Below are 26,621 nucleotides of genomic sequence, written 5' to 3' on the forward strand. Positions count from 1 at the left end.
ACAGGCTCATAGGGTTTGTGGCTCAGGGCATGGGGTGTTGTTTGTTTGGATGAAAGAGGTATAAACAGTGGGTTGCTTTTGGTTTGGATTTGGATTTTGGTTTTGGATTCTGTATTTGAGGAAAAGGATGGGTATCAAAGATTTTATTTATATGAAAAGGAGAATTATAAGTCTTGCTGATGGTAATAGTAGAACAATCATGAATGTTGCTTTAAATGGATTGATTCACTTTTTTTTTTTAACACATTGGGACCATTCAGAAAAGCCAAGCATTAAAGAGCCATTATAAGCAACAACAAAATTAGATTTTTAAAGGGGTAAATTTGTCAAAATGTAAGAAAAAGAAGATAAAGGAAATGAAATCTTGTAATTCATATCACAACACAGAGGAAAATCTATGTTTCTGAAGGTTAGTCCTAACCTTTTAGTTTTATGTATAGAAAGTTTATTACTGCTTTTCCTGAGTTACAGATAAATAGTTGGCCCCATTTTTGGATGGGGCAGTCTTTTTTTGTTTGTTTGTTTGTTTGTTTTTAGTGATCACCCTCATAGTTGAAGGTGAGTGGTGAATCATTCTGATTGTCTTTTTCTTGGTAAGAAATGGATCCATTTGATCTGAAGCTGTTCAGAATCAGGGAATGCTTAGGGGAACAGGAGAAGGAAACCTGCAAGCTATAAAGCCTGGAATTAATCTAAGCCTGTTAAGAAAACACTTGATCTTCAAAATTAAGAAAGAGACAAGCAAATTCGACCCATTTAATACAACCTTTAAAAGATCAGTTAACTCCCTCACATCAAATACTTTTAGGAAGTGGATTTCAAAGTGTGTCCTCCTTAGGAGTGAAAGCACAAGATTTATGCAATCTCTCTTACTCACCCTTAACCTGATCCCAACCCCAGTCCTACCCCCAAACAGATGCACTCACTCTGCTTCAATATTTCTGCAGTGGTAGCTCCAGTGAGGTCCCAGAGACACACCTTCTAGGACCCACATACACCCTGCGCATGACTACCTCAGACCAGTTGCTTTCTTCTACATGTGCAAAGGTCCTAATGTGTGTTAACAAAATAGGGGTGCTCCTGGTAACTCACCCCATTAACAAATTAGTTATTAGGACGGAAACAGTTAACACACCCAAAGAAATTAGAACAGTGCCTAGTACCTGGTAATAAACTTTCACTATTATTTGTTTCTGTTCTTGGACTGGGTACAAGATTTTATTCAAGGGAAAGTTTCTACTGCCTTTAAGAAGTTTTTGGAAGGCCTACTGCTTCGAAACAGTATTTCATAATTTATGAGCATGCTTTTGTCCTTTTGTCCTTTGGCTGAAAGCTAAGTCCCTCCCCCTTTCATCCATTAACCCTGAACTCCAAGGGTTAAAGACATATCCCCTTCCTTTCCCAGATGTGGGCTCAGGGGTGTGGTGGTTAATGATATAAGGATGATGTCATTACAGTACTAGAAACTATTGCATTATAATCTGTTGTTTTTCTCTTGCTAGCTTTTTAAAGGGAGAAACATTTTATTCATTATCTAAGCTTTCAGAACCCTTTGGAGGTACACTCTGCACAAATGCTGTTATTATCACCCACACTCGGTGAAGTACTTGGGGATTAGAAGCGTTATGTAAATGTTTACACATTATTACACTGTGGCCCAAGATCCACAGTGGGACAGCAAAGACAGCCGGGAAAGAAGCAAGAAGCCCCAGAAAGTCAATGGTTTTTGTGAAAGGTATGAAATTCTCTTTAATTTTAGCATAAAAATAGTTGCATTTCTGAAGAGTAATTTTATAGCCATTAAGGAAAGTACATATGGCTGTAAAAGAAAAAACATCTAAACGGAGAATTTGCTGCATACTTTAAGGATAGGGTTCTTAGAGAAAAGGCTACTAGGGACTGGATTTAAAATGCTGGGAGGGGCATTTGGAATTGACTGGAAGAACTTCCTGGCAATAAAAGCATGTTTCCCGAAGCTGTCACCACCTCTTTCCCTATGGAAGGAACAGATTCTCTTACTCGGTAGGTTCCGCCTGAAGGCAAAAGCTTGGAACCCTGACTCCCAGCTGATGATTTTAATTAGTAAGGTCATTACAGAACATTGAATCACACCATGTTCTCTTCAAATCTTTCCTCTTCCTCCTAGGGAAGGTCTCGGGTTAGTGCAAGGGTGTCCTGAACACCCCTAACACTGGCTAGACTCTTTTTAACCAAGAGAAGCAAAGATCGGTGTCTTTACCTGGTCCGGGTGTCTAGGTAAATCATAATTGTTGTGTTAGGCCAGTGAAGCTGACTTTCCATGTATGGTAATGATCTTAAAAATTCCTTTTAAAGTAAGTGTGAGAAAAAGAGGAATCTGTTATCAAGAGACACTACCAGACCAAGTACAGCGCCTGTGGCATGACATGTAATGAAAATCTTGATGACCTGAGGAACCAAGGTCTGGCCGTGCCTGGACTAGTTGATTTCACAGTCTTCAAATCCTAGGATCCTGCGAGGACAGGGGAAGCGCCTGGGCTGCAGAGTCTTAGGTAGGGCCCGGGAAAGCACAGGCAGTGCCCATGACAATAAGAAATCCATACACTCAGGAAGGATCTACATCCGCACGGGCAGCACTGTGGGCACTGAAGACAAACAGTCCGGCTCTTGATATTTAAAAAATATCTGCTATGAACCGCTTCAGATGATTGCCGAAAGGATGTTCAGTTTTAAATAAAGGGCAAAAGATACACAAGTTGAAGGAGAAAAGCCACGCCCCTTTTTCTCAATGTTTAGAAAGATTCTACACCCTCCCCTCTTCATGTTATTTAAAAACACAAGAAAAAGAGAAGGAGGGGAGAAAAGCAGTGTAGCAAAATCTCTGCCAGAAAACACAGTAAATTCTAGCTTGTTAGCAGCCCAGTTCCAAATTATTTTTAAAAAACAAATCCTAACAGTCATGTAGTTACAGCTTCTGAGGGAAGCTCTAAGCCCAAGGCTGGTGTCCCAGAAACACACACACATGCACACACACACACACACACATACACACAAAGAAACCTAACCAGTCTTCTGACAGGAATCTGAAAGCAAAATCTCCGAGGCAGCAGCAATGCCCCAGAGGAGGAGAGGGCTGCAGCTTGCAGTAATCTGTAAATGATTGCGGGTAAAGTCTGGAGGCTTCAGGCTTGATCTGTGTTTGTTCCAAAAGAAAGCCAAGGAGGACGGTGTTAATAAAGAGAGATTTAACGGAGAGCTGTGCTTGGAATAAAGTGGGCTACAAAAAGGTCAAATTTGATCAGTTGGAGCAGATTACAAGGGCTTTAAACGGTGGTGTGGAGAAATGAGCCAGGGCTGGGAAGGAATATAGCACAAGATTGATTTGGGGGGTGGAGAAAAGCCAGGACAAGTGCTTATCAATCCTAGAAGTAAGAAGAGCTGTGCTGGGCGCCCCATGGCTCTGGCCTGAGCCAAGAAGCAGGCTGGCTGGTTTCTCCCCCTGCACCCACCCCTTCTCCCCTCTTCTCGGATTGGATTCGCCTTCAGCTGCCTCTTAGACAATGGTTTCCTTAATCTCTGACTTGGATCCACTCAAAGACTGGAAAGTTTTAAGGTAGGCCTGCTTTCTTTCTCTCCCATCGCTGTTGCAGTTCAGGGCCAAGTTCCTCCCCACCCCGCCCCAATTAAGGAGCGCTGGATGAGAAGCGAAATGCCTGTGGTGGCTTTCAGCGACCACCAGATCTGCGTGGAGGAGCACTCCTTTTCCTCAGGGCCACAACCCCAGCAGTTGTGCAAAGCGAGGCGTGAGAAGTCCTCAGTCTCACTCTGAGAGGGGAATGCGGTGCATTTTAATGAGCGTGTGCGCAGTCTTACTGAAATGATTTCTGACACCAGCTCAGTCCCAGGAACCTGTTCTCATATTTATTATTGTGTTTCATGGGGCCCTGACGAGATGAGAGGGGATGCAGCAAACTTTTTGGGACTTCAGATTAAAAAAAAAAAAGCAAACTATTTCCAGAAAGCATTATTTATTCCTGCTCTTCTTTTTACAATCTGTGGAAATACGTTCCTCCTAGGTCCTCTCCTTCTCCCCAGGTCAAATTTGGAAAAGCTAGAAAAACTCAGCTGACCTTAACACTGAATGAGTAGAACTTATAAAATGAGGTCTTTCTCTGAATGCTCCTAAAAAATGTGAACTCTGATCTTGGCATCTCTCAGCGGCCCAGGAAAATTAAAACCAAGGAGCTCAATGTGGCAACAGTCATGTATGTATTCCCTCCACCTGAGTCTCAGCCTACGCTTTTTGCAGAGTTCACAATGAATTCAAAGGTTTAGCATAACACCAAATGGTATTTCCCAGGAAAAAAAGCACTCATGACAAGTTTTAATATATAAAAAAGTAAAATTAAGGGATTTTTATCAAAAGTGATTCTATAAAATATCAAATTGTTCTAAATATCTACCCCAAAACATGGTTCCATTGGAACTAAATATAGAATTAGAAGAATGTGTGTTTCTGGGATCTCTTTTTCCTGACGTTTATCTTGAACTAGAGGCCCAGTGCACAAATTTGTGCACAGTTGTCGTCCCTGGGGGTAGCCTGCAGAGATTGGACCCCAGCTTGAACATCCAGCCTCGAAGCCCCACCTGGAACCCTGCCTTGGCCTGGCCCAACCCTCTCACCTGTTCCACCATCCCACTTGCGGGGCGATCAATCCAGGCCGGGCGCTCCACCTGGCTCCCTTAGCACCTGGGAGCTGGGCAGCAGCTCTACCCCCTGACACTGATGGTCACTGTCTGTGGGGCAATCAGCGGGGCAATTGGGCCCCCGCTTGCACCCTCCTTGGCCTGGCGCCACCCGCTCACCTGCTCCACCATCCCATCACAGTTCTGCTTTTATCGGGGCCCATTGGGGCTGGTAGTGCCTCCACTGTTGCCCGCTGCCAGTGCCACCTTGCTGATACCTGCCATGTTCCATGTCAACCCCTGGTGGTTAGCACATGTCATAGCAAGAGGTCAAACTCCCAGTCTCCAGGTCAAAGACCACCTGAGGGGACAATTTGCATATTAGGCTTTTATTATATAGGATTACTTAGCTATAACTTATTTCCCTCTCATTAAGTCTGCCTTTTTGTTTGTTTACTGTTTTTTTAAGCAACAATATTATACAAAAGAGCAAATAGAAAAGAAAATACCCAATATCCATCTTAATGATTTTCTTGCTTTCTAGAACTCTTTTTGTACTGGTATATGTGTTGTAGATCATATTGTATGTGCTATTTTATAATCTGCTTAGTTTTTCCAGATAAATATCAAACATATTTTCATGTTTCTGTTTACCATTCATAACCATGATTTTAATGGCTAAATAAAGCACCATAATGTTGCTGTACATTATTTACTAAATTATCATTTATTGAAAATTTTGATTGGCTCCAGTCCTTGATTTGTATTAACAACAACACAGTGAACATCTTTATGCATATAGATTTTTTGCTTTCATTAAATAATTCCAAGTATTTCTAGGTGGAAAGGCACAGTTTTCTGGGTCTGCCAGTGATGTTTTTTTTTTTCTGTTTATAGATTTAAATTTTATTTGTAACTGAGAGATGGTAAAGTACTTCTACAAATGTTCTTACAATGCTGCTTTAGAATGAATTTCATTCTCTTTTCCTTTAACTGGAAATTTCTAAAATTAAAATATTTCTTAACAATGCTTTTTAAAAATCATTTTTGGTGATTACCTTATTAATATTATTGCACAAGTAGATAAGGTTGGCCCTAGCTTTAAGAATGTGTGGGACAGCCCTAACTGATTTGGCTCAGTGGATAGAGTGTCGGCCTGTGGACTGAAGGGTCGCAAATTCAATTCCGGTCAAGGGCATGTACCTTGGTTGTGGGCACATCCCCATTAGGGGGTGTGCAGGAGGCAGCTGATCAATGTTTCTCTCTCATCAATGTTTCTAACTCTCTATCCCTCTCCCTTCCTCTCTGTAAAAAAAAAATCTATAAAATATATTTTAAAAAAATTTGTGGGACAATACAACTTTTGATGATGCAGCCCTTAAAAGTCCTTTTTGGATGATGATCCCAGTTCTTAACCCATTTAAATATCAGTCATAATGTTGCCTTTTCCCTAATGTGTCCCTAACATAAGTGAAATTTACTTTATGACTACAGTAAGTAAAGCTTCCCAAACTTGGATTGGCAAGACCTGACAAAGATATAAATTTTTGCATTGACCACTTTGGGTATGCCAGGCTCATTGTCTTCACCTCTTCTTGGCAAGCACAATTTTATCATCCTTTTAACTGTGTGTAATGCTTTCCAGAAGTAAAGGGGATAGTATTTATGAATTGCATTTTATATTCCTTAATTGTTTACAATGAGGAATTTTGTTTGGCTAACTCTGATTCATTGAACCAGTCAGTCACTGACAATGAGTCTCTGTCATCATATGTGAGAGAATCAAAGATATAACATGGCCTTATAAATGGGACAACTAGCCGGAGAATGAAGATGTGTGTGCTGATGCCATACAGGGTTGTATGTGATATGACTTACATCAATAAAATGCTTTAGACATCCCAGAGGGGAGAGACCCCATTCCGGTCAGGAAAAGGAGCAGTGTTACTGCCCTTGTCTGATTAATAAATGAGCAGAATGCTTAATTTATGACAGTGGAAAGGTTTCAAACCTGGAATGTTTTCCGATGTTGCCTCCAGGTATGCAGCCTGGAATTCTGCCAAACCTGTTGCTCTTGAAAAGTGATCGCAAGGAACAACTTTTTAAATCTGCTGACACCATAATTTAGTGTTTAAAGATATGATCTGCTGCTGGGCTACAAGTTCAGGTCATAAACCTTTCTCAGGAACTGTATATGTCATTCTAGGTATATTTTGTCAAATGGAAAAATCAAGTCAGTGAGTCATGCTCTTGGCTGTTTTAATGTCTATGTTAAGGGGCATTAAAGAAATCTAACTTCCATTCGAAAACATGCCAATAATTTTCAACAGTAAGACTCTCCTCTTGACCATTGAGAAAGGACAAACACAAAAGTTTCACTCAAGGAAAACATTCAAAATCAGCTAAATCAATAAAAAGTATTCTTAGTGCACAGAAGAAATAGGAAATGACAATTTAGTAGACCTCAGATTAAAAGAATTAAGAAATAAAACACCCTGGCAATATGATTAATACAAGATTGAATGTTTATAGGTGTTACTTGAGGGGAAAATAGTTGACAGTGAGGGAGAGTTAACAGAGGGTGAACCTCTGAATTCCTGGCCTTTGCTATATGCGTCTAGCCCCTGCATCACCTCGTTGGAAGAGTCTAGAAAACCCCAAATCTAGTTTAACTCTACCATTTAGAGATGAAGGCATTGAGCATAGACTAGATGAGGTCACAGAATTCATTAACGGAACAAGTTGCTGCTACACCCTTCTCTTGAACTCCATCATGTTGGCTGAGGGATTTTATTCACCTTCTCTTCCCTTCCCATCTCTCCTCCCACCATTTAAGACAGCTCAACCTAGGCTTCTCCTCTGAGTTCCCAGACTTCTCAGCACAGCCAATGGTATGTCTTAAAGATGACTTGAGCTCAACAGGCTGTGAACTATATATATAATCTCCGCCAAGAACTGATTCCTTTCTGGTGCTCACAAGCTAGAGTTACAGAGCAATCCAGCCAGGTACTCAAATTGGAAAGCTAGGCATCCTCCATGAGCCCCCACGTTCTCACTTAATTACATCCACACTGTCACCATCTCCTGTTGATTTCAACTCCTAAACATCTACAGGCTCTTCACTTGTCTCCGTCTTTCCTTGCTATCATCTTGTTGTTTAGAACTCCGTACGACTTCCTAACACATCTCCCTGCTTCAGTTCTTGCTCTCACAGTCTATTTTCCACACAAGAGGAATGAAAAAAACTTCAAAAGACATAAATCATATGGTGTGGCTTTTCTATTTAAAAGCCTCCCATTACTATTCAAATAACCTGCAAGACTCCATCTGACTTAGCCCTGACTATCTCTCCAGCCTTATCTCCTCCCTCTCCCCACAGATCATGTTGCTCCAGCCACTTTGGTCTTCTGTCTCTTCCTCAGACAAGTCAAGGTTATGTTGGACTTAGGATATTTTCACAAGCTACTCCCCTCCCTACCTGGAAATCTTTGCTATGGCAGGGCAGGATGCTGCTTATCATACAAATCGTAGCTCAGATGTCACCTCCTCAGTGAAGTCGTCCCAGACCCCACAATTAAAGTCATTCAAAAGCTACTCTCTAGCATATCTCCCTGATAGGTTGAACCATATACAATTGCCAATATTCAACCATTTTTGACCCATTTAAAAAAAACACCTCAATCTCACATGATTTAATTAGCATTCTCCTCACAGCACTTACCAGTACCTACTATTTTCACATGTACTTATTTATTATCTCTCTGTCTCATTAGAATATATGGTTTGTGTGGTTAATTGGATATACCCAGTACCTAAAATATTTCTGGCACATAACAGATAATGAATGAGTGAGTGAATGAATGAAGCACTCACTATTTGTCTCTCTCATCAACTTTACCTTCCCTAAGGCCAAAGGCTTTGCCTATTTTGTTCACACTCTAATGCCAGTATTTACTGCAGTAGTGGTGGTATGTTATGTGTAATGAATGAATGAATGAATAACTCACTTCTAACTCCCAACTTACTATTTCTATCTCCAAGTCCTCATTTCCATTCCAATAAGTAAAGTGTCTGAATTTGATAACATGGAAAATTTTTAAATTGTCTGATAGACATCTATTATTCAAGCAGAATTCATTCCTTCTACACAAGAGAATGATCAAGATTGGGATCATTCTTCTATAAAGGCAAGATAGTAAATACTTGATAAACTTCTTCTATAAAGGCAAGATAGTAAATACTTAGTTTTTGGTGGCCACAGAATTTCTATTGCAATGATTCACCCAGACTGCCCATTAAAGTGAAAGTAGCCACAATATGTAAGTAACTAAGCTTAGGTGCAACTCAATAAAACTTTATTTACAAAAATAGGCAGTGGGCTGGACATGGCCCATGTGCCACTGTCTACCACTCATATATATATTATCTAGGCTAAAGATCTGACCATGAGAAAATAGAAGTGTTTTTTGGTGTATAATTGGAAAGAAGTTTTCGATTTCACATGACTAAGTACATTTCATAAATTTGCCTTGTTATTGGGGGAAAAGATTTTAAAGATCTTGGTAATATTTCAAAGCTCAAACATGTTTTAGGTCATGAATATTTAATCTCCCAAAGATGATTATAGCCTGGATAAAATGTACAGCTTACTATATCCCTGAAATTTTTGGATGAGCCTTCATGCTGTATAACAAAACACACTTTGCTCTCTTCCCTTTCTGGGTGCGCAAGAAACTCCCATTAATGAGAACAGCACATGGTGATTGAGAAAATAGACCAGATCCTGACATGGTTGGCCTTCTTTCTTTGTTTTTCATTGCTTTCTCTAGCTCATTTAGGGGAAATGCCTGATAAATCTCCCAAGATAAATTCCAAATTCACAGAGGAAAGCGTGCTGTGTACTTTTGAATGAATGCCATGTGTAGAGACTCTTCAGCTCACATTGCATGACAACTTGGAGATATTTGGGGTAAGGAGAGGTTATGTGGAAGCTCTGTTGGTGTCCACTGAGGGAAGGCTGCACTCTGAAGTTCAGGTGTTAGTCTTCCTAGAGGATGAGATAATAATTATGAATGCTTTCTATATGCCAGGTATTATGCTAAGTGCTTTATATTTTTAATATGTCATTTAATATTTGCAACAACCCTATGAAGTAGGTGCTCCATTTTGTCACAATGTGAACTTGGTCTTTACTGAGCCAGAGCACTTAAAAATGATGCTATATACTGTCCTGACATAGCACCTTTCCTTGGTACATTGGAAACTTGACAACACATGTTGCCTTAACTATGCCTCAGGTAGGAAAAATTTGCACCACATTATTCTTCCTTTTCCCACAGGAAAGTCTGAAGAATCATGACCTACTTAGCATAGGGTATTTAAAAAAAAAAAACCTTTGGAAGAGCAGGAGGAATTAGACTATGAGAAAGAGAAGATTCTATAATAATTCTCTAGGTAGACTGAATTACAGTATATGTTTATGAAAGTGAATACAAGATCTGGGTCTCTTAAATAATTTATTATATTAGAGAATAATCTATTTTTCACAAAGCATAAGTAATGTAGCACGTGATATAACCAATAATGACAAAGACTATTATAAAATCACATAAAAATGCCATTGCATTTTCATCTCATTCTAAAAAAATAAAAATGCCCTCATGAGTTATTTCTGCTTCATTGACACAAATAATCACTAGAAAAATATTCACTTGAGAATTACTTTTCCCCCTTCTGACTGGGTCTATTTCCCTAGTGGGCTGAACCAGCACAGTATCAAGGACAATATCACCAAATTCAGATCATTTGACTTCTCTGTTAAAAGAAACACAATAAGAAATTCCTCGTGTTATCAGTAAATATCTCCCAAAGGTCATAGACCACAGTGAAGCTATTTTCCCAAAACAGAGGAGAACCACCTAACACTTTTATTCCACCATTTGGGAATTAAAAAAAAAATCAGAACGTGTCACTTGCTTCCCTACACTCTCCAAGTATGTGCTCAGGCTCAAAATCCCAGAACACTAGAATCATATGCTATAGATAGTGTGTGCTGTAGGAGAGGACTCTGTGTGCACATTTTCTGTCTGTTCTCATGCAGAATCTCTTTGTTTACCTGCACTCTGTATTTTAATGCAACAGGAAGAGGTACATCAAGAGCTCAACTAATCCACTCTCCTTTCTTCAATTCTATTTTTAAAAAATCTCTACTCCCCACACCACTAGTTTTTCATGAAGGCATGGACTGTCTTTTTTATCACTGTGTCTCCAGCAGTGTCTAGTCCTGATCCAGGTTTGTTACTTCCTAATTTAAGCTGAGAACTTTCCACTAAACCTTCCTTGCTGCTATCCCACCTTCCAAAAGAGAGATGTCCTTCCCCTGAATGCTTAGAGCTCTGAATCTAAACCTGAGATCTTCAAATGCAAGTGCATATTTTCTTTTTTGTAATATATATATAGATACAGATGTAGATATAGATAAATATATACATACAAATATAGATATAGGTATAGGTATAAATAGATATAGATATAGATGATATAGATATAGATAGATATAGATATAGATATAGATATAGATATAGATATAGATATAGATATAGATAGATATAGATATCCTATATAATAAAAGAGTAATATGCAAATCAACTGAACAGCAAAATGAGTGGTCGCTATGACTCTCACTGATCACCAAGGGGCGGGCAGACAATGCAAGAGCTGTCCTCTGGTGGTCAGTGCACTCCCACATGGGGAGTGACACTTAGCCAGAAGCCTGGCTGATGGCTGGCAAAAGCAGCAGCAGTAGTGGGAGCCTCTCCCACCTCTGCAGCAGCGCTAAGAATGGCAACTGCCATCTTAGGCCTGCTGTCAGTCAGACATCTCCCGAGGGCTCCGAGGCTGCAAAAGGGTGCAGGCTGGGCTGAAGGACACCCTCCCCTCCCCGCCCCCTGCGGAGTGCACGAATGTCGTGCACTGGGCCTCTAGTAGATATATATCTTTGTTCCATTAGTATGCTATAAACTCTCTGAAGATAGATAAGGTCCATATCCAATTCATCATTGTGTCCACTTGCATCCTTCATATCACTAGACACTGCATTTTGCCCAGCCAGTACTTGAATGGACATCAGTACATTCCTCATTATAAGATGAGAGATTGAACCAGATTATATATCTAAGGAGCTCCATTCATAAAATTATACGATCAGTGAGATAGAACAAAGAAGCATTCTCCCACAGATCCTGAGTCCCACCTCTGAGCCATACCATGAAACCTTTGCCCATACTGTAGAGTTTTTCTGGAAACCAACTAATTCTCTTTATATTGATCCTCATTTTCCTTCAAAGATCTTTTATTCCAAATCTTTCTGTAGAATTGATAGACTGAACTATAAATCTGTTTTCAGATGTTTTATCTCTGAGCTAGGGCTATAAAGTAAATCAGCTGTTGCAGGGATGCGTTCTGCTAACACCTACTGACATTAGCAGTCATGTGACTATCCCTATGGGCTGAGTATGGGCTGAGTATTACAATCTAACCAGATTGCAGGTGTTATCCTTAACCATGGCTTTGGAATTATATTTTGTTTTTCATGGCACTAGTTTTTCATTCTTTTTTTTAATTTTTTTTAAATATATTTTATTGATTTTTTACAGAGAGGAAGGGAGAGAGATAGAGAGTTAGAAACATCGATGAGAGAGAAACATCAATCAGCTGCCTCCTGCACATCTCCCACTGGGGATATGCCCGCAACCCAGGTACATGCCCTTGACCGGAATCGAACCCGGGACCTTTCAGTCCGCAGGCCGACACTCTATCCACTGAGCCAAACGGTCGGCAAGTTTTTCATTCTTATAGAGACACAAATACCTAAGCCAGAAAGAATTGTTAAAGGCCCATGGAAACCACAATGTTATATATTTTATCATGTTTCCTGGTGGATAAGTGAAAGATTTTGTAAACTGGAAAATTGTTGTCCTCATTTAAGTTTGGCATTTATAAATGGAGCCTCATGCTTCTTCTGAGCCTTGGCAAATGACTTCCCACCATCATTATCTTCATTATTGACCATAACAGCCATTAATAAATGTCCAAAAGCTGGAATACTCTTCCCTTCTTCTCCATGAAAACACATGTTTAAAAGGTTTGTTCTAACCTGAGCTCCTCGGTGTAACTTTGCCTAACAATCCTATTCAAATTGTCCGCTTGCCTCCTTGTAACTTCCTCAACACTTAGTTATCACTCTCCAGAGATGTAGCTGAAGTAACTATTTGAAATGTGGATTTTTTTCAAATATAATTAATATATGATGTTATCTTAGTTTCAGGTATACAACATAATGATTCAATATTTGTATTACTTGGGAAATGAGCACCATAATAAATCCAGTTAACATCCATTACCACATACTTACAAATTTGTTTTCTTGTGATGAGAATGTTTAAAAGAAGGAATTCTTACCATTTGCAATAGCATGGATGGAACTGGAGAGCATTATGCTAAGTGAAATAAGCCAGTCAATGAAAGAAAAATACCACATGATTTCATTCATTTATGGATAATTAAGACCATTATAAACTGATGAACAAAAATAGATACAGAGGCAGAGCAACATAGAACAGACTGTCAAACTACAGTGGATAGGCTAGGGAGGGTTGGGGGCGGGGGTAAGAGATCAGCTGAAGGACTTGTATGCATGCATATAAGCATAACCAATGGACACAAGACACTGGGGGGTATGGGAGGCTAGGGGAAGGTCAAGGGGAGAAAAAAAAGGGGGACATATATAATACTCTTTGGAATACTTTAAGCAATAAAACAAAAATAAAATAAAATTAAATTTAAAAAAAAGAATGTTTAAAACTTACTCCTAGCAACTTTCAAATATACAACATGGTTTCATTAACTATAGTCACCATGCTGTACACATCCCCAGGACTTACTCATTTTATAATGAAAAGTTTGTACCTTTTGACCCCCTTTTCCCATTTCAAACCCCCATCTCTGGCTACCACTAACTAGTCTATTCTCTATATCCATGAACCTAAAAGCTCAATTTGTTTTTTATGTTGTTTTTAGATTCAACATATAAATGAGATAATATAGTATTTTCCTTTTTCTGTCTGACTTATTTAATTTGGCATAATGCCTTCAAGTTCCATCTATGTTGTTGCAAATGGCAAGAATTAATTCTTTTTTATGGCTAAATGATATTCTACTGTGTATTTAAACCACATCTTCTTTATCCATTTATCTATCGATGGATACTTATGTTGTCTTCATATCTTGACAATCTATACTAATAAAAAGGTAATATGCTAATTAGACCAGATCAACCAGATATCTTCCAGACATCCACCATCCTTCTGGACAAAGCCAGAGTGGTGGGGGCCAAGGCAGAGGTGGTTAGGGGAAATCAGGCCAGCAGGGAAGAGCAGTTAGGGGAAATCAGGCTGGCAGGGAAGCAAACAGTTAGGGGCGTGATCAGGCTGGTGGGTGAGCAAGCAGTTAGGGGCAAGATCAGGTCAGCAGGGGAGCAGTTAGGGGCATCAGGCCGGCAGGCAGAGGCAATTAGGGGCCAGCAGTCCTGGGCTGTGAAAGGGATGTCCGAGGGGCCCCGGATTGGAGAGGGTGCAGGCCAGGCTGAGGGACACACACACCCCCCCCCCCCCCGCCACCCCTGTGCACAAATTTCATACACTGGGCCTCTAGTTGTAAATAATGCTGCAATAAACATGGGGGTGCAAATACTGTTTTCAGTTAGTGTTGTCATTATTTTCATTATTTTGGTTATATACCCAGAGCATATTTCTGAGTTATATATATAATGGGTCTATTTTTAATTTTTTGAGGAACCTCCATACCGTTTTCCATGGCTGCACCAATTTTCAATCCCACCAACAATGCTCAAGAGTTCAATTTTATCCATATCCTTACCAACACTTGTTTTTCTTTCTGATAATGGACATTCTAACAAGTGTGAGGTGTTATCTCATTATGGTTTTGATTTGTATTTCCCTAATGGCTAGTGATGGTGAGCCCTTCTTTATGTACCTGCTGGCCATCTGTATGTCTTCTTTGGAGAAATGTCTATTCAAATTATCTGCCCATTTTTATTTTTAAAAAATATATTTTTATTTATTTCAGAGAGGAAGGGAAAGGGAGAAAGAGACAGACACATCAGTGATGACAGAGAATCATTGATCAGCTGCCTCCTACACCTCCCCCCACATACACACACACACTGGGAATGGAGCCCACAACTTAGTTATGTACCCTGCCTGGGAATAGAACTGTGAACTCCTGGTTCATAGGTTGATGATCAACCACTGAGCCACACCAGATGGGTTAATCTGCCCATTTTTAAATTGGATTATTTGTTGGTTCTTTTTGTTTGTTTTTTGTATTGGGTTGAGTTCTTTATATATTTTGGATATATATTAATATATATATATATATATATATATATATATATATATATACATACATATATGATTTTCAAATACTTTCTGCCATTTGGTCAGTATCCTTTTCATCTTGTTGATAGTTTCCTTTGTAGTACAAAATGGAATGTGTTTTTTATTTACTTATATATTTCTTTGGGTTACAGAGTAACTTCCATGAAAGCAGAAACCACATGAGAATGCCACTCCGGTAGAGTGTTTATGAAATATGCACATTTGCAAAACATAAAAAATATAATTCTTTTACACAGAGATGGAAAAAGTAAGATTGGGTACTATTAAATGATTAAATGGCATTTTGCTTAGGAATCAAAGAATATTTGGGTCCTGAGGTAGACCCCTCATGTCCAAATTTCCAGGGGGACTAAGGATAGAGGTACCAAGATGGAGCCCATCAGTTTCTTAACTGAGGATTCTGAAAAACATTTGTTGAAAATAGTTAGCCAGCCTTCTCCACAGTTTTGCCAAACCCTGACTCTGATGGCCTGAGAAAAACAATGGCAAATTGAGAAGTAGTTGTGTATAATTAAATGTGCATTGGTTCAAAACGCCAATATATATAAATTGAACGAGTTGGCCTGGGCTATTAGGACACCCATTTTCCCCTTACTAATCTAGATGGTCCCAAATGATTTCTGCTCTGTTTTAAACTGAAACCTCAGTCTATTAGTTAGGCATGTTTCAGTTGTATGTAACCAAACATTGAATATTTCAGGTCCATTTTACAGTGATCTGAACCAAGGGTTGGCAAATTTTCTCTATGAAGGACCAGTTAGTAAATATGTTTGGCTTTGCTGACAAACCATATGGTCTCTGTCACAACTACTTAACTCTGCCATTGTAGCACAAAAGCAGCCAGAGGCAATATATAAATTAATGGGCAAGATGGGATTCCAATAAAATTCTACTTAACAAAACAGGCAGAGGTCTGGATTTGGCCCACAGGCCACTTTGCTGACTACTAGGTTAGCCAGTGAACCATATATGCTCCATTGAGATTTAGACCTTTCAGAGCCAAACAGCCAGGTCAGCAAGAGGGAAATTAGACCAGAGAAATCAGCAGAGAAAATGTTCCGTATGTGTTATGTACTGATCTGACCTGACCTGCACTGGGCTTTAGCCCCTGGGAAGAAGAGAGTGTACAAAGAGTGAAGAGGGAGAGTTGGACTTTCTGTGACCCAGGATCACCTTTCACTTCGGCTATATGGAGGCAAGAGCACACTGCCTTTTAAGGAAGAGCCATCACTTGTAACCCATCTGACCTTGACAATGACCTGGAATCTCATCAAGGCATAGCAGGAACTCATCCCACTGGGGAAGGGGACAGATTTTGAAAAGAGGGATGGAAGAAAACAGGATCCTTGAAAAACCTGGCCTAAGGGGATTATAGGAGTTGTGGAAGGAAGGCAGCTGGGATAATTTATTGTCTAATGCCCTGGAGGGCCAAAAAATGACTTCTGAGGAAATAAAACTTGACTCTCCATGCCTTTGGTCTGTATCCACAATTGCTGTCTTCATTACCACAAAATCAACCTCTTCTTTAGGATGTGGTTAGGCATTTTATTATTAAACAAAAAGAAAGCTCATTCCAGGATTGAATGCTAGATTGAAAACATGCATGATCATAACAAGCAAAGATATTTGCATCTCATAAAAGCCTCCTTTTCTGTTTATAACAGGTACCTCTTTGCCCCCATGGTGATGGGTCATTCATCATAATCACCACAAAACAAAAATGGAATTTTTTATTTTTTATTTTTTTTAAAAAAAATGGAATTTTTAAAGATATGTAGGATTACCAACTGCCCCTGGCCAAATGAAGTAACATGGCATTTCCAACTTCCTTGTACTTTAGAAGGTTCTTCAGAGAGATCTATCATTTATAAGCTTCCTATGAATTTAAACCAACATAATTTGACATCAGGGAACTTACATTTTAAGACTTACTTCTAGTGTAGAGAGGGGAGGGCAGGGAGCAGAAGGATGCAGGCATCAGAAGCTTGATGAGGCCTCCTCTGTCCCCATAGGTTCTACCTTGAAGGACTGAGTCGGGAATACTCAGGTGTGAGCCAAGTTCCTGTGTGTGTGTGTGTGTGTGTGTGTGTGTGTGTGTGTGTGTGTGAGAAAGAGAGGGGGGGGGCACAAGTTTGAGAGCTTTCTCTACTCTTGAATCTTAATCAATTACCACTTTATAATAAATTACCCTTAAATTACTAGATCAAAAGAATCAGTGTTCTTTATCAAAGAACTAGAATTATATAAAAAAGGACTTTAAGAAAATCCCTGAAGAGGGAAGTGGTTTGAGGAAGAATTTCTTTCTTAAAGACATTAATTTCATGACATCATCCTCCCAAATGGCAAAAACCCTCTTGAGCACCTGCCCTGGCTCAGATGCCACTCAGGTCCCCTCCTGACTGTGGCCTTTGTCCTCCTCCTCCTCCTTCCCCTCCCCCTCCTGGAGCAGGAGGCAGGTTTCAGCTCTGGGCACTGGCATTGTGATGAGGGACAGGTAGTGGCAGGATGGAGCAGTGCTGCATAAGGCATAGTTTTCTCAATATTTCTGTAGGAAAGGAAGGGTCCTCATTTTCCTCATTTTCATCTTCCATCTTCATAAGTGGAGTGAGTGTGTTTGAGGAACACAGCTCTTGAGGACATGGATTTTGTAAAGCCTGTGTCCCCAGCCTGGAGGAGTATTTGCATCACTATCTTCTCATTACCCAAGGCGTTTAAGGCGTTTTTCATTTATTAAACGTATCTTGGGTATCTTGGGCAGAGCTTCTTTTTTTTTTTTTTTTTTTTTTTTTTTTTTTTTTTTTTTTTTTTTTTTTACAGAGAGGGATAGAGAGTTAGAAACATCAATTAGAGAGAAACATCAATTAGAGAGAAACATCGATCAGCTGCCTCCTGCACACTCCCTACTGGGGATGTGCCTGCAACTAAGGTACATGCCCTTGACTGGAATCGATCCTGGGACCTTTCAGTCTTCAAGCTGACGCTCTATCCATTGAGCCAAACCAGTAAGGCTTGGGCAGAGCTCTTATAATGGAACTAGTTTGTGATGCTTTTGAAACCTGGTTTTGAGCTCTGTCCACAATCAGGCAGAGCTCTCTAGAGGAGAAAGCTATGTTAAGCTTTACTTCTCTAGTAAATTTTTTTGTTTGTTTGCTGCTATGAAACTGGTTTCCTCCTCTTTGCTTATTCTCTGCAGGTCACCATTCAGTATGTCAGCAGCATCACCAGCACGCTCAAACAGCCCATTAGATGGGAGTCAGAGAGAAATATTTTGCATATAAGCTTCCAACATCATCAAAAAAAGTGGAGTAAGAGGATTTGAAGTTCTGAACTCTATTTCATAGCTTGGGTTTTTCTCCCCGGTAATTGACTTTAAATCCCTTTTGATCAGTATTTCTAACTCTTTTGCCAATGTTTTTTTCTTTATAAAAACAGTGAATGTTCTTTTAACTTGTGGTCACAGCATCCTCCCCCATCGATATTTTACTTTCATTGACCCCTGCAACTGTATTTGCTCAGAACTTTAATCTCGCAACCATAAAATAAAAGCTTAAACCACATCTTGAGGCAGTAGGTTTCTGCTTTTGCCATTGGTACACTTGTAGGGTTTTGTTACTGAGAATTCAGATGAGGAAAAAATAAACCTGTCCTAGAAGGTCAGGAAAGATGCCCCAATGTTCCACAAATCTATTGATTTACATTTTGACTTCTCTTTATATGTGATTTAAAAACTAATCGAAGGTAAATTTAGTTAATTTTGTGTTATAAGATGATTCTGAAAGCTGCCTCTCTGCTTATGACTTTAAAGAAATCTCTGTTTAAAAAGATATTTGCTGAAAACTTAATCTACCTGATTATAGCAATCAGGATGCTTCAGGTATAGAGAGTGTATTTTGCAAATGCACGGTCTAATTATGATATGCTCTGTGTCCCCTTTTCTTATCATTATATTTCCCTGCATTATGCACATACTGAATAGCCAAAGAGCTATCTGTAAGGGGGAAATGAATAAGTGGAAAATTAAATGTCCAGCTCAGTAGTGACAAGTCTCTGTACAGATATTGAACACAAGTCATACCTTAAAAACACAGCCCATTCTTCTGAGGGGCCTTGAATAAACAAACTTAGTATTAGTCAAGCTAATCATAAGGTACTAATTTGCTGCCTTGCTTTTCCATTAAAGTCTCCCTAGGTGATTCTATATAACAATTGGGTTTGGTGTATTCCAGATTTTAAGCAATGGATTAAAGTTAAGCAGATATTCTTTTTAAAAGACAGCATGTGACCAGAGTCTGTACTAGAATTTTCAACATGAAAACCTTTAGTATGGAAAAGATAAAAAATGTTAATACGCACTACTCTGACCCTTCCTTAAGAAAGGAAATTGGGAGTTGGAAAAAGAAATTGAAGTCTGTAGGTCAGAGTTATGTGGTGTCAGCAATTCAGACAGGTGACTTGGAAAGTGGTTCTGGAAGTTTCTAAATGGTACACAACAAACATGGCAGTCATTGGTGAGGCAGAGATTGGTGAGGAAAATTGATGCTTCTCATGAGTTAGAGCGTGTGGACACATCTGTCTGGCTTTTTTTGTCCTGAATTTTGGGTATGGACACTATTATGTAGTAAAATAATGTTAATGAACCTGCTCCCTTTTTCAGCATTACTTATGCTAATTTGCTCCTGAAGCCTACTATGTGGAAGGAGAGTGGGCTTCAGAGCAAGGTGAACCTGAATTCAGATCCAGCCTGTCACTTAATAGCTCTGTGACCTGAAGCAAGTGTTGATCTGAGGTGGCCTACCTTGAAGACGTGCTGTTAGCTCACAGGTGATCTTTATAAAACCCCTGGCACACTGTTCTCACTCACTCACTCATTCACTCACTCACTCACTCAATAAACAAGCTAGTTGTGCCGTCAATGTTACTTATACATAAAATGAAACACTTCTGGTATTCCTAGGGTTTACTTTGGAGTAAATAACATTGTTCTGGCAGCATCTTTTCAGAAACTGTATTTTGAGGCTACCAGGCAAAATGTTAAGAGGTAATCATATGCCATTAGTTTTGTGTCAGTAAACAGTTCTGAGACCTGTAGGTACACATTCAGTGACCCTGACATCTGACCTGCCAGAATGAGATCGCCAAGTTGCAGACACGGGCATAGCAATTCCATGTAGCAGCTACCAAGCAGATCCTGCTTCCCAACCCCTCAAATTGTATATCTAAAAGAAGGGTTTTCTCACTAGAGATGAGGTTCAGCTTCCAATAAAGATATAACCATAGAAACTACTTACTTGCAGGGACAGATAATAAAAAAGCAGTCAGCCTATCTCCTGTAGTCTGAAGAAGGTCCCAACTTTCAGAGCTCCAATAAGCAGCATGACTTTTCCCAGGTGGGGAGCTGAACTTCTGAACTATGGTCTGCTGGGCTTGCTCTGCGTCCATAGGGGTGGCTTGGGGGGTGGGGGGGGTGAGTATTTCCTTTGGTAGAGGTGTGTTTAGTTGATATTGGTCATAGCATGCCACCAAGTAGACTAACCAGGAAGGTTCCAGATGAGCAATATGGGAGGAGCCCAGATTGGAGCTAATTGTGGTTGGTGCATTTAACTGGTTGTGTGATCCTTGATAAATCCATGACTTCCCTGAGCTTTTTACTCTTACCTATAAAAAGGAGATAATACCTATTCTATGTATCACTCCAGGTAATTGGATATTCAAATTATAGTAATATGAAACATATTCAAAATAACAATTGCTTTGATTTGATTTTAGTTGTATTTTAAATTTTATTTTTAGAACTACATTAACCCTTTTCGGTCCAACCTGGAGGCTGACTCGACAGACCAGGCGCTAGGAGTAGGTCCAATGTCGAGCAATAAGAACATTAAAAAGTTCAACATTCAATCCCATCAATTAATTTGGACCAGACTGTTTGAATTCCAAAAATAACATTGGACCACAAAGGGTTAAAGGAGAATGTGAAGCCCTAGCTGGTTTTGCTCAGTGGATAGAGCATCAGCCTGCAGCTGAAGGGTCCCAGGTTTGATTCCGGTCAAGGGCACTTGCCTGAGTTTCAGGCTTGATCCTCAGTAGGGGACATGCAGGAGGCAGCCGATCAATTATTCTCTCATATTGATGTTTCTATCTCTCTTTCCCTCTCTGAAATAAATATAAATATATTTTTTAAAAAGGAGAATGTGAAATATTTATGTTTAGCAAAAGGGACTTGAGTAAAATAAGATCAGAAACAGTGCTCTGTGGTAACTGGATATGTAGAAAAAGTGCCAAAATCAGTCTGGCTCAAAAGCTGAAAACTGGATTTTAGCTTGAGCTTAGCATGAAACTGCTTTTGCTGAATCCTAATGGCCAAATCCAGTGGCCTCATTTTAATCCTCATTGTACTTGAACTCTTCAGAAGCATTAACACTTTTGATTCACCCCTTTTTCCTTAAAGCAGTAGTTCTCAACCTTCCTAATGCTGCGACCCTTTAATACAGTTCCTTATGTTGTCGTGACCCCCAACCATAAAATTATTTTCATTGCTACTTCATAACTGTAATTTCATTGCTACTTCATAACTGTAAATATCTGATAGACAGGATGTATTTTCATTGTTACAAATTGAACATAATTAAAGCATAGTGATTAATCACAAAAACAATATGTAATTATATATGTGTTTTCGGATGGTCTTAGGCAACCCCTGTGAAAGGGTCGTTCAACTCACAAAGGGGTCTCGACCCACAGGTTGAGAACCACTGCCTTAAAGAGTTCCCTGTCTTGGCTAAGAGATTACCTTCCTTCAGTCTCTCTTCTATGATCATTATTTCTTCCTCTCCTTCACAAGCTGCTCCTCTATATATCTAGGCTTTATCTTTGACTTTATTTTCTTTCATTCACCATGATGTCAATCAGCTCTCCAAGAGGCTGAATGGAATTTGCAGAAGTGTTTTGTTTTGCTGCTAGGCTGTTTTGTTTTAATCTGATTCTGCATACCTTACAGAAGAGCACACATTCTCCAGTTCACACCTACAGCCACTTGCCTCCTACTTCATTATTTCACATGCACCTTTTCTGGGTGGTCCCTGGAGGCATTTGAGCTTGCAATTTTTCTCTGTACTTGCCCGCTTAGCACTGCAAAGTTTCAAGTACATGTGCACAATGACTCCCAGTTTCAACTTCTCTCTGAAAAGTATTTTGCATATTCCACCACCTACCTGGGTATTCTATGGAGATCTGAAAATAAAATCTAACCATGTCCCAAACTGAATTCATCTGCCCAACTTTTCACATTGTCCAGCTCTCTTCTCTACTTTGATCAACAACTTTATTCATCTCCTTGTTCTTCCTCATTAGAAACCATGGACTTGTTCATTTAGCCTGTGTTTTTACTCAAGCATTTATTGAGCGCTTAGTATGTACCAGGCTATGTGTTAGAGAATTCAGTGGTGATCATAAAGACCTGGCCTCTGCATCATGGCATTTACCACTGTTAGGGTCACCGAAGGAGGAATACATGAGGTCGAAGTGGTGAGGGATCATGAATTTATTAGATCATCTGCAAACCAGATGAGCTGAGCCCCAAAATGGCATCAGCACCCAAAGATGGGGGGGAGTCAGAGTTGTTTTAAAGGACATTGGCATTTTTCTGGGCGGAGAATTCTCTGTGCAGGTCCAGATCCTGGGAAGGTCCAGAGGAGAAAGATAATGATCTTAGCAAGTGGAATATTGTCTAAGCCAGTGGTCGGCAAACTCATTAGTCAACAGAGCCAAATATCAACAGTACAACAGTTGAAATTTCTTTTGAGAGCCAAATTTTTTAAACTTATACTATATAGGTAGGTACATTGTTATTAACTTAATTAGGGTACTCCTAAGGCTTAGGAAGAGCCACACTCAAGGGGCCAAAGAGCCGCATGTGGCTCGTGAGTCGCAGTTTGCTGACTACGGGACTCTAAGCGAAAGGGAATGTCCATTGTGAAGTGGCCTAAAGGTCAGTTCCCAGGTGATGGGTATTGATTTAATTATTTTATCAAACCTGACAATCATCTAGTCAGAAACAAAAACATTTATGAGATAATATAAAAATAAATGCAAAATTGTACCTGTGCTAAGGGGTAAATAATAGGTTTACCAGTTAATAATGCAGATTTTTTTCAATAGATGGAGTTACACATATGTTGATACATATATGCAATTTGATGTGTATGCTATTTTGTTGTATTGACAGCAAACTTCAAAACTTCATATGTCAAATTTGCTGAAGGTGTTAACATCATAGATATTTTTACACTTAAAAATGTCAAATTATGTGCCAAAAAAAGCATTTGCAGGAAGTTTTAATTCATTATTTTGAAGAAAAAGTTATTGTATACTTCAAGAAGCTTAGGGTAAACATGTTCCATCTCAAGATACTTGTGAACGCTGGTTTAAACACTTTAAAAGTAATTATTTCAGTGTAAAAGACAAAGAGCATCCAGGTCAACCAAAAAAGTTTGAAGACCAACAATTACAAGCATTATTAGATGAAGATGCGTGTCTAACTCAAAAACAACTTGCAGAAAGATTAAACGTTGCTCAGCAGTTTTCGATCATTTACAGGCAATGGGAAAGATTTTAAAGGAAGGAAAATGGGTACCACATCAACTGAACGAAAGACAAATGGAAAATTGAAAAGTCATCAGTAAAATGTTGCTTCAACAGCATGAAAGAACATCTTTTTTGCATCGAGTTGTGACTGGCGATGAAATGTGGATTTATTTTGAGAATCCCAAATGCACAAAATCATGGGTTGATCCAGGTCAACCATCAACATCGACTGCAAGGCCAAATCGCTTCGGAAAGAAGACAATGCTCTGCGTTTGGTGGGATCAGGAAGGTGTGGTGCATTATGAGCTTCTAAAACCAGGTAAAACCATTAATACTAATCACTACCAACAACAAATAATGAATTTGAACCACGCTTTGATCAGGAAACCACCAGAGTGTTCCAGAAGACACAGCAAAGAAATTTTGCTTCATGATGACGCACCATCACACACTTCAAAACCAGTTAAAGACACGTTAAAAGATCTTGCCTGAGAAGTATTAACCCACCCATCATATTCACCAGACCTTGCTCCTTCAGATGACCACTTGTTCCAATCGATGGCACACGCACTTTCTGAGCAGCACTTCAGAACATACGAAGAAGTGGAAAATTGGGTCTCTGGTTTGCCTCAAAACAAGAAAAGTTTTATTGGGATGGTATCCACAAATTACCTGAAAGATGGGGTAAATGTGTAGCTAGCAATGGACATTACTTTGAATAAAGAACTTTTGATGTTTCTCTTGAAATTATCGTATTTTTTTGATTACAAAATCTGCCATTATTAACCGGTACGCCTAGTAGAGACTACACAGTGCTATGAATTATGTAGGGCTTCCGACCCAGTTAGGGATGCAGGAAAGGCACTCCTATGTAAAACTAAGGTCAGAACATGATGTGGCACAAAGTGAAGGAGAAGATGTTAAGACACATTCTAGGCCACATTGAGGATTTTGTTCTTTCAGCCTAAGAACACTGGAAAGCACTCAAACAGTTATCAAAAGAAAGAGATGCTATGAAGAGATTTATGTTACTGAAAGTTCATTCTCACAGTAGGAGGGAGAGTGAGTCTGGATGTGGGAGGAGCATTTTGGAGGCTATTGTGGATATCCAGGCCAGAGAAGATAGTAATTTGTGGTGGGACAATTGCAAGGAGACTGGAGATAATGGACAGATTCAAATGATACTTAAGAAATAAAATCTAAGGATTTTGAGTGATGTTAGATATGAAAGTGAGAAAAAAAAGAAAGTATCAAGGACACCACATGGGTTTCTGGCATGGTCAAAATGTCATTCACTGAGATTGAATCCTGTAAGAGAATCAAATTGGGGTTGATTTTGGACATCTGAGTTTGAGGTACATCTAATATACCTAAGAAGACATTTCAAGCTGTGAGCTGAATGTATAGATCTGGAGTTCTAAGCAGATGGCTGGAGAAATCTACTTATAATTCATTTGTGTAGAAGAGGAAATAGAAGGCATATGTGATAGTTGGATGCATCTATGTGGCATTGGCATGGAAAGAGAAGAGGATCTAAGACAGAGGCCTGAAAAATGCCAATCACCAATGGCTTAGCTCCTGTCTCTCACCACGTATAATTGTCATTAATTCACTTTCTTGGAAGTACCTCCTAAGTTAAGGTTCTCGTCTTTCTTACTCCCCCTGCCATATGGAGGTCCTCATCATTACTCTCAAATGCTGTTAGATTACAGCAGGGCTTATCCCAGACCTTCCAACACAGCTACCCAGTTATTTTCTTAAAAGAATAGTGTGATCCTGTTTCTTCACTACTCAAAGCTTCCGGGGCTTCCCGTGCTCTCTGAGCACACTATTTAAATATCTGTCCAGCAGGCATCGCATTGTACTATAGCTACTTATTCAAGAGCCTTTGTTTCCTCCCCAGCTGGAGTACAAGAAGCTCTCTAATAGAGGTGATTGGACATTCCCCACCTTTGCATCTGCAAAGCCTGAAAAGGCATTTGGCATCGAAGAGGTGTGCAATGATGCGAACTCTGCTGCCCTCTGACTTTGACCAAATAAAATCCTGTCATCTACTTCTGCCTTCATTTTCTTCTGTACAAACATAGATAATAGCTATTGGCTTTCTAACTACTACCTCAGGGGCACATTTTGCTACCAGTTCAAGAGATCTCCCTGCCTAAAGGAGGGGAGTTATAGAAACATGCTTACAAGAAATAACAGTAATACATTTGCAATCATGCATTTTTAAGTCAATAGTTAAAGCTGCTTTACTAGTTTAGGCATGACACTATTTTTACTCAAAATAAAAGGCCTTCAAAACCCCATCGGATTAAATTCCACAGATAAATTATATGGGTTCAGTGAGAAAAAGTTCAAACTTCAATTTGAAGAACCTCAGGAGAAAGATGTTTTTAAGCAATTAACTATCTGTACTGATATGTAAAACCGATTTACTATTTCCCCCAATTTAGGTTCTTTCTCTATTCTCTTTTCATATGCAAGAGACATAACTAGAGATAGAGACACACAGAGAGATAAATAACATTTTAAAATATATTTTGAAGCCTAGTTATCTGGAATAAAGTAATTAGGTTACTTAATTACTAAATATTTTTATTTTTTGTCTTGATTGGAAAAGAGCTGGTTGCCTAGGATTGATGTATTTGGAATAATCTACTTAGAAAGAAAATTTTTGTCCATTTCTAGGATTTGTGAGGCAATGATGGATACAGATAAATCCAAAATGGAATTTTAGAAAGTATTTACTTACTTGATAAGAGCTTAGATGTATTCAGGCTCTTGAAAATAAGATATTTTTTTTTAAGTTGGAACAAAAAGGCCCTTAAAATGACACATGTAATTCTATTCTTGTTGTTTCCTTGAAGAAAAAATCACAATCAGATAGCACTTTTT

The 26,621-nt window shown here is 39.3% G+C and overlaps 1 protein-coding gene across 2 annotated transcripts in view; it reads left to right on the forward strand.

Annotated features, from left to right (window-relative positions):
- Positions 1-1,676: 1,676 nt before the first annotated feature.
- The window catches only part of CELF2 (CUGBP Elav-like family member 2), a gene marked incomplete at its 5' end in the record, with an annotated part of 552,657 nt that continues 527,712 nt past the window's right edge, over positions 1,677-26,621 (forward strand). The window contains one exon of one of the 2 annotated variants that reach the window (XM_081085288.1): positions 1,677-1,735. Coding sequence is in view for 1 of the 2 variants with exons in the window: in XM_081085287.1 (XP_080941413.1) it covers positions 3,540-3,592 (53 nt within the window). Of the gene's footprint in view, positions 1,736-3,539; positions 3,593-26,621 lie in introns of those variants that run through there. The other variant, XM_081085287.1, reaches the window with a different exon arrangement.

This window comes from Myotis nattereri (assembly GCF_964212035.1).
Source record: "Myotis nattereri genome assembly, chromosome: 1".
Classification (NCBI taxonomy): domain Eukaryota; kingdom Metazoa; phylum Chordata; class Mammalia; order Chiroptera; family Vespertilionidae; genus Myotis; species Myotis nattereri.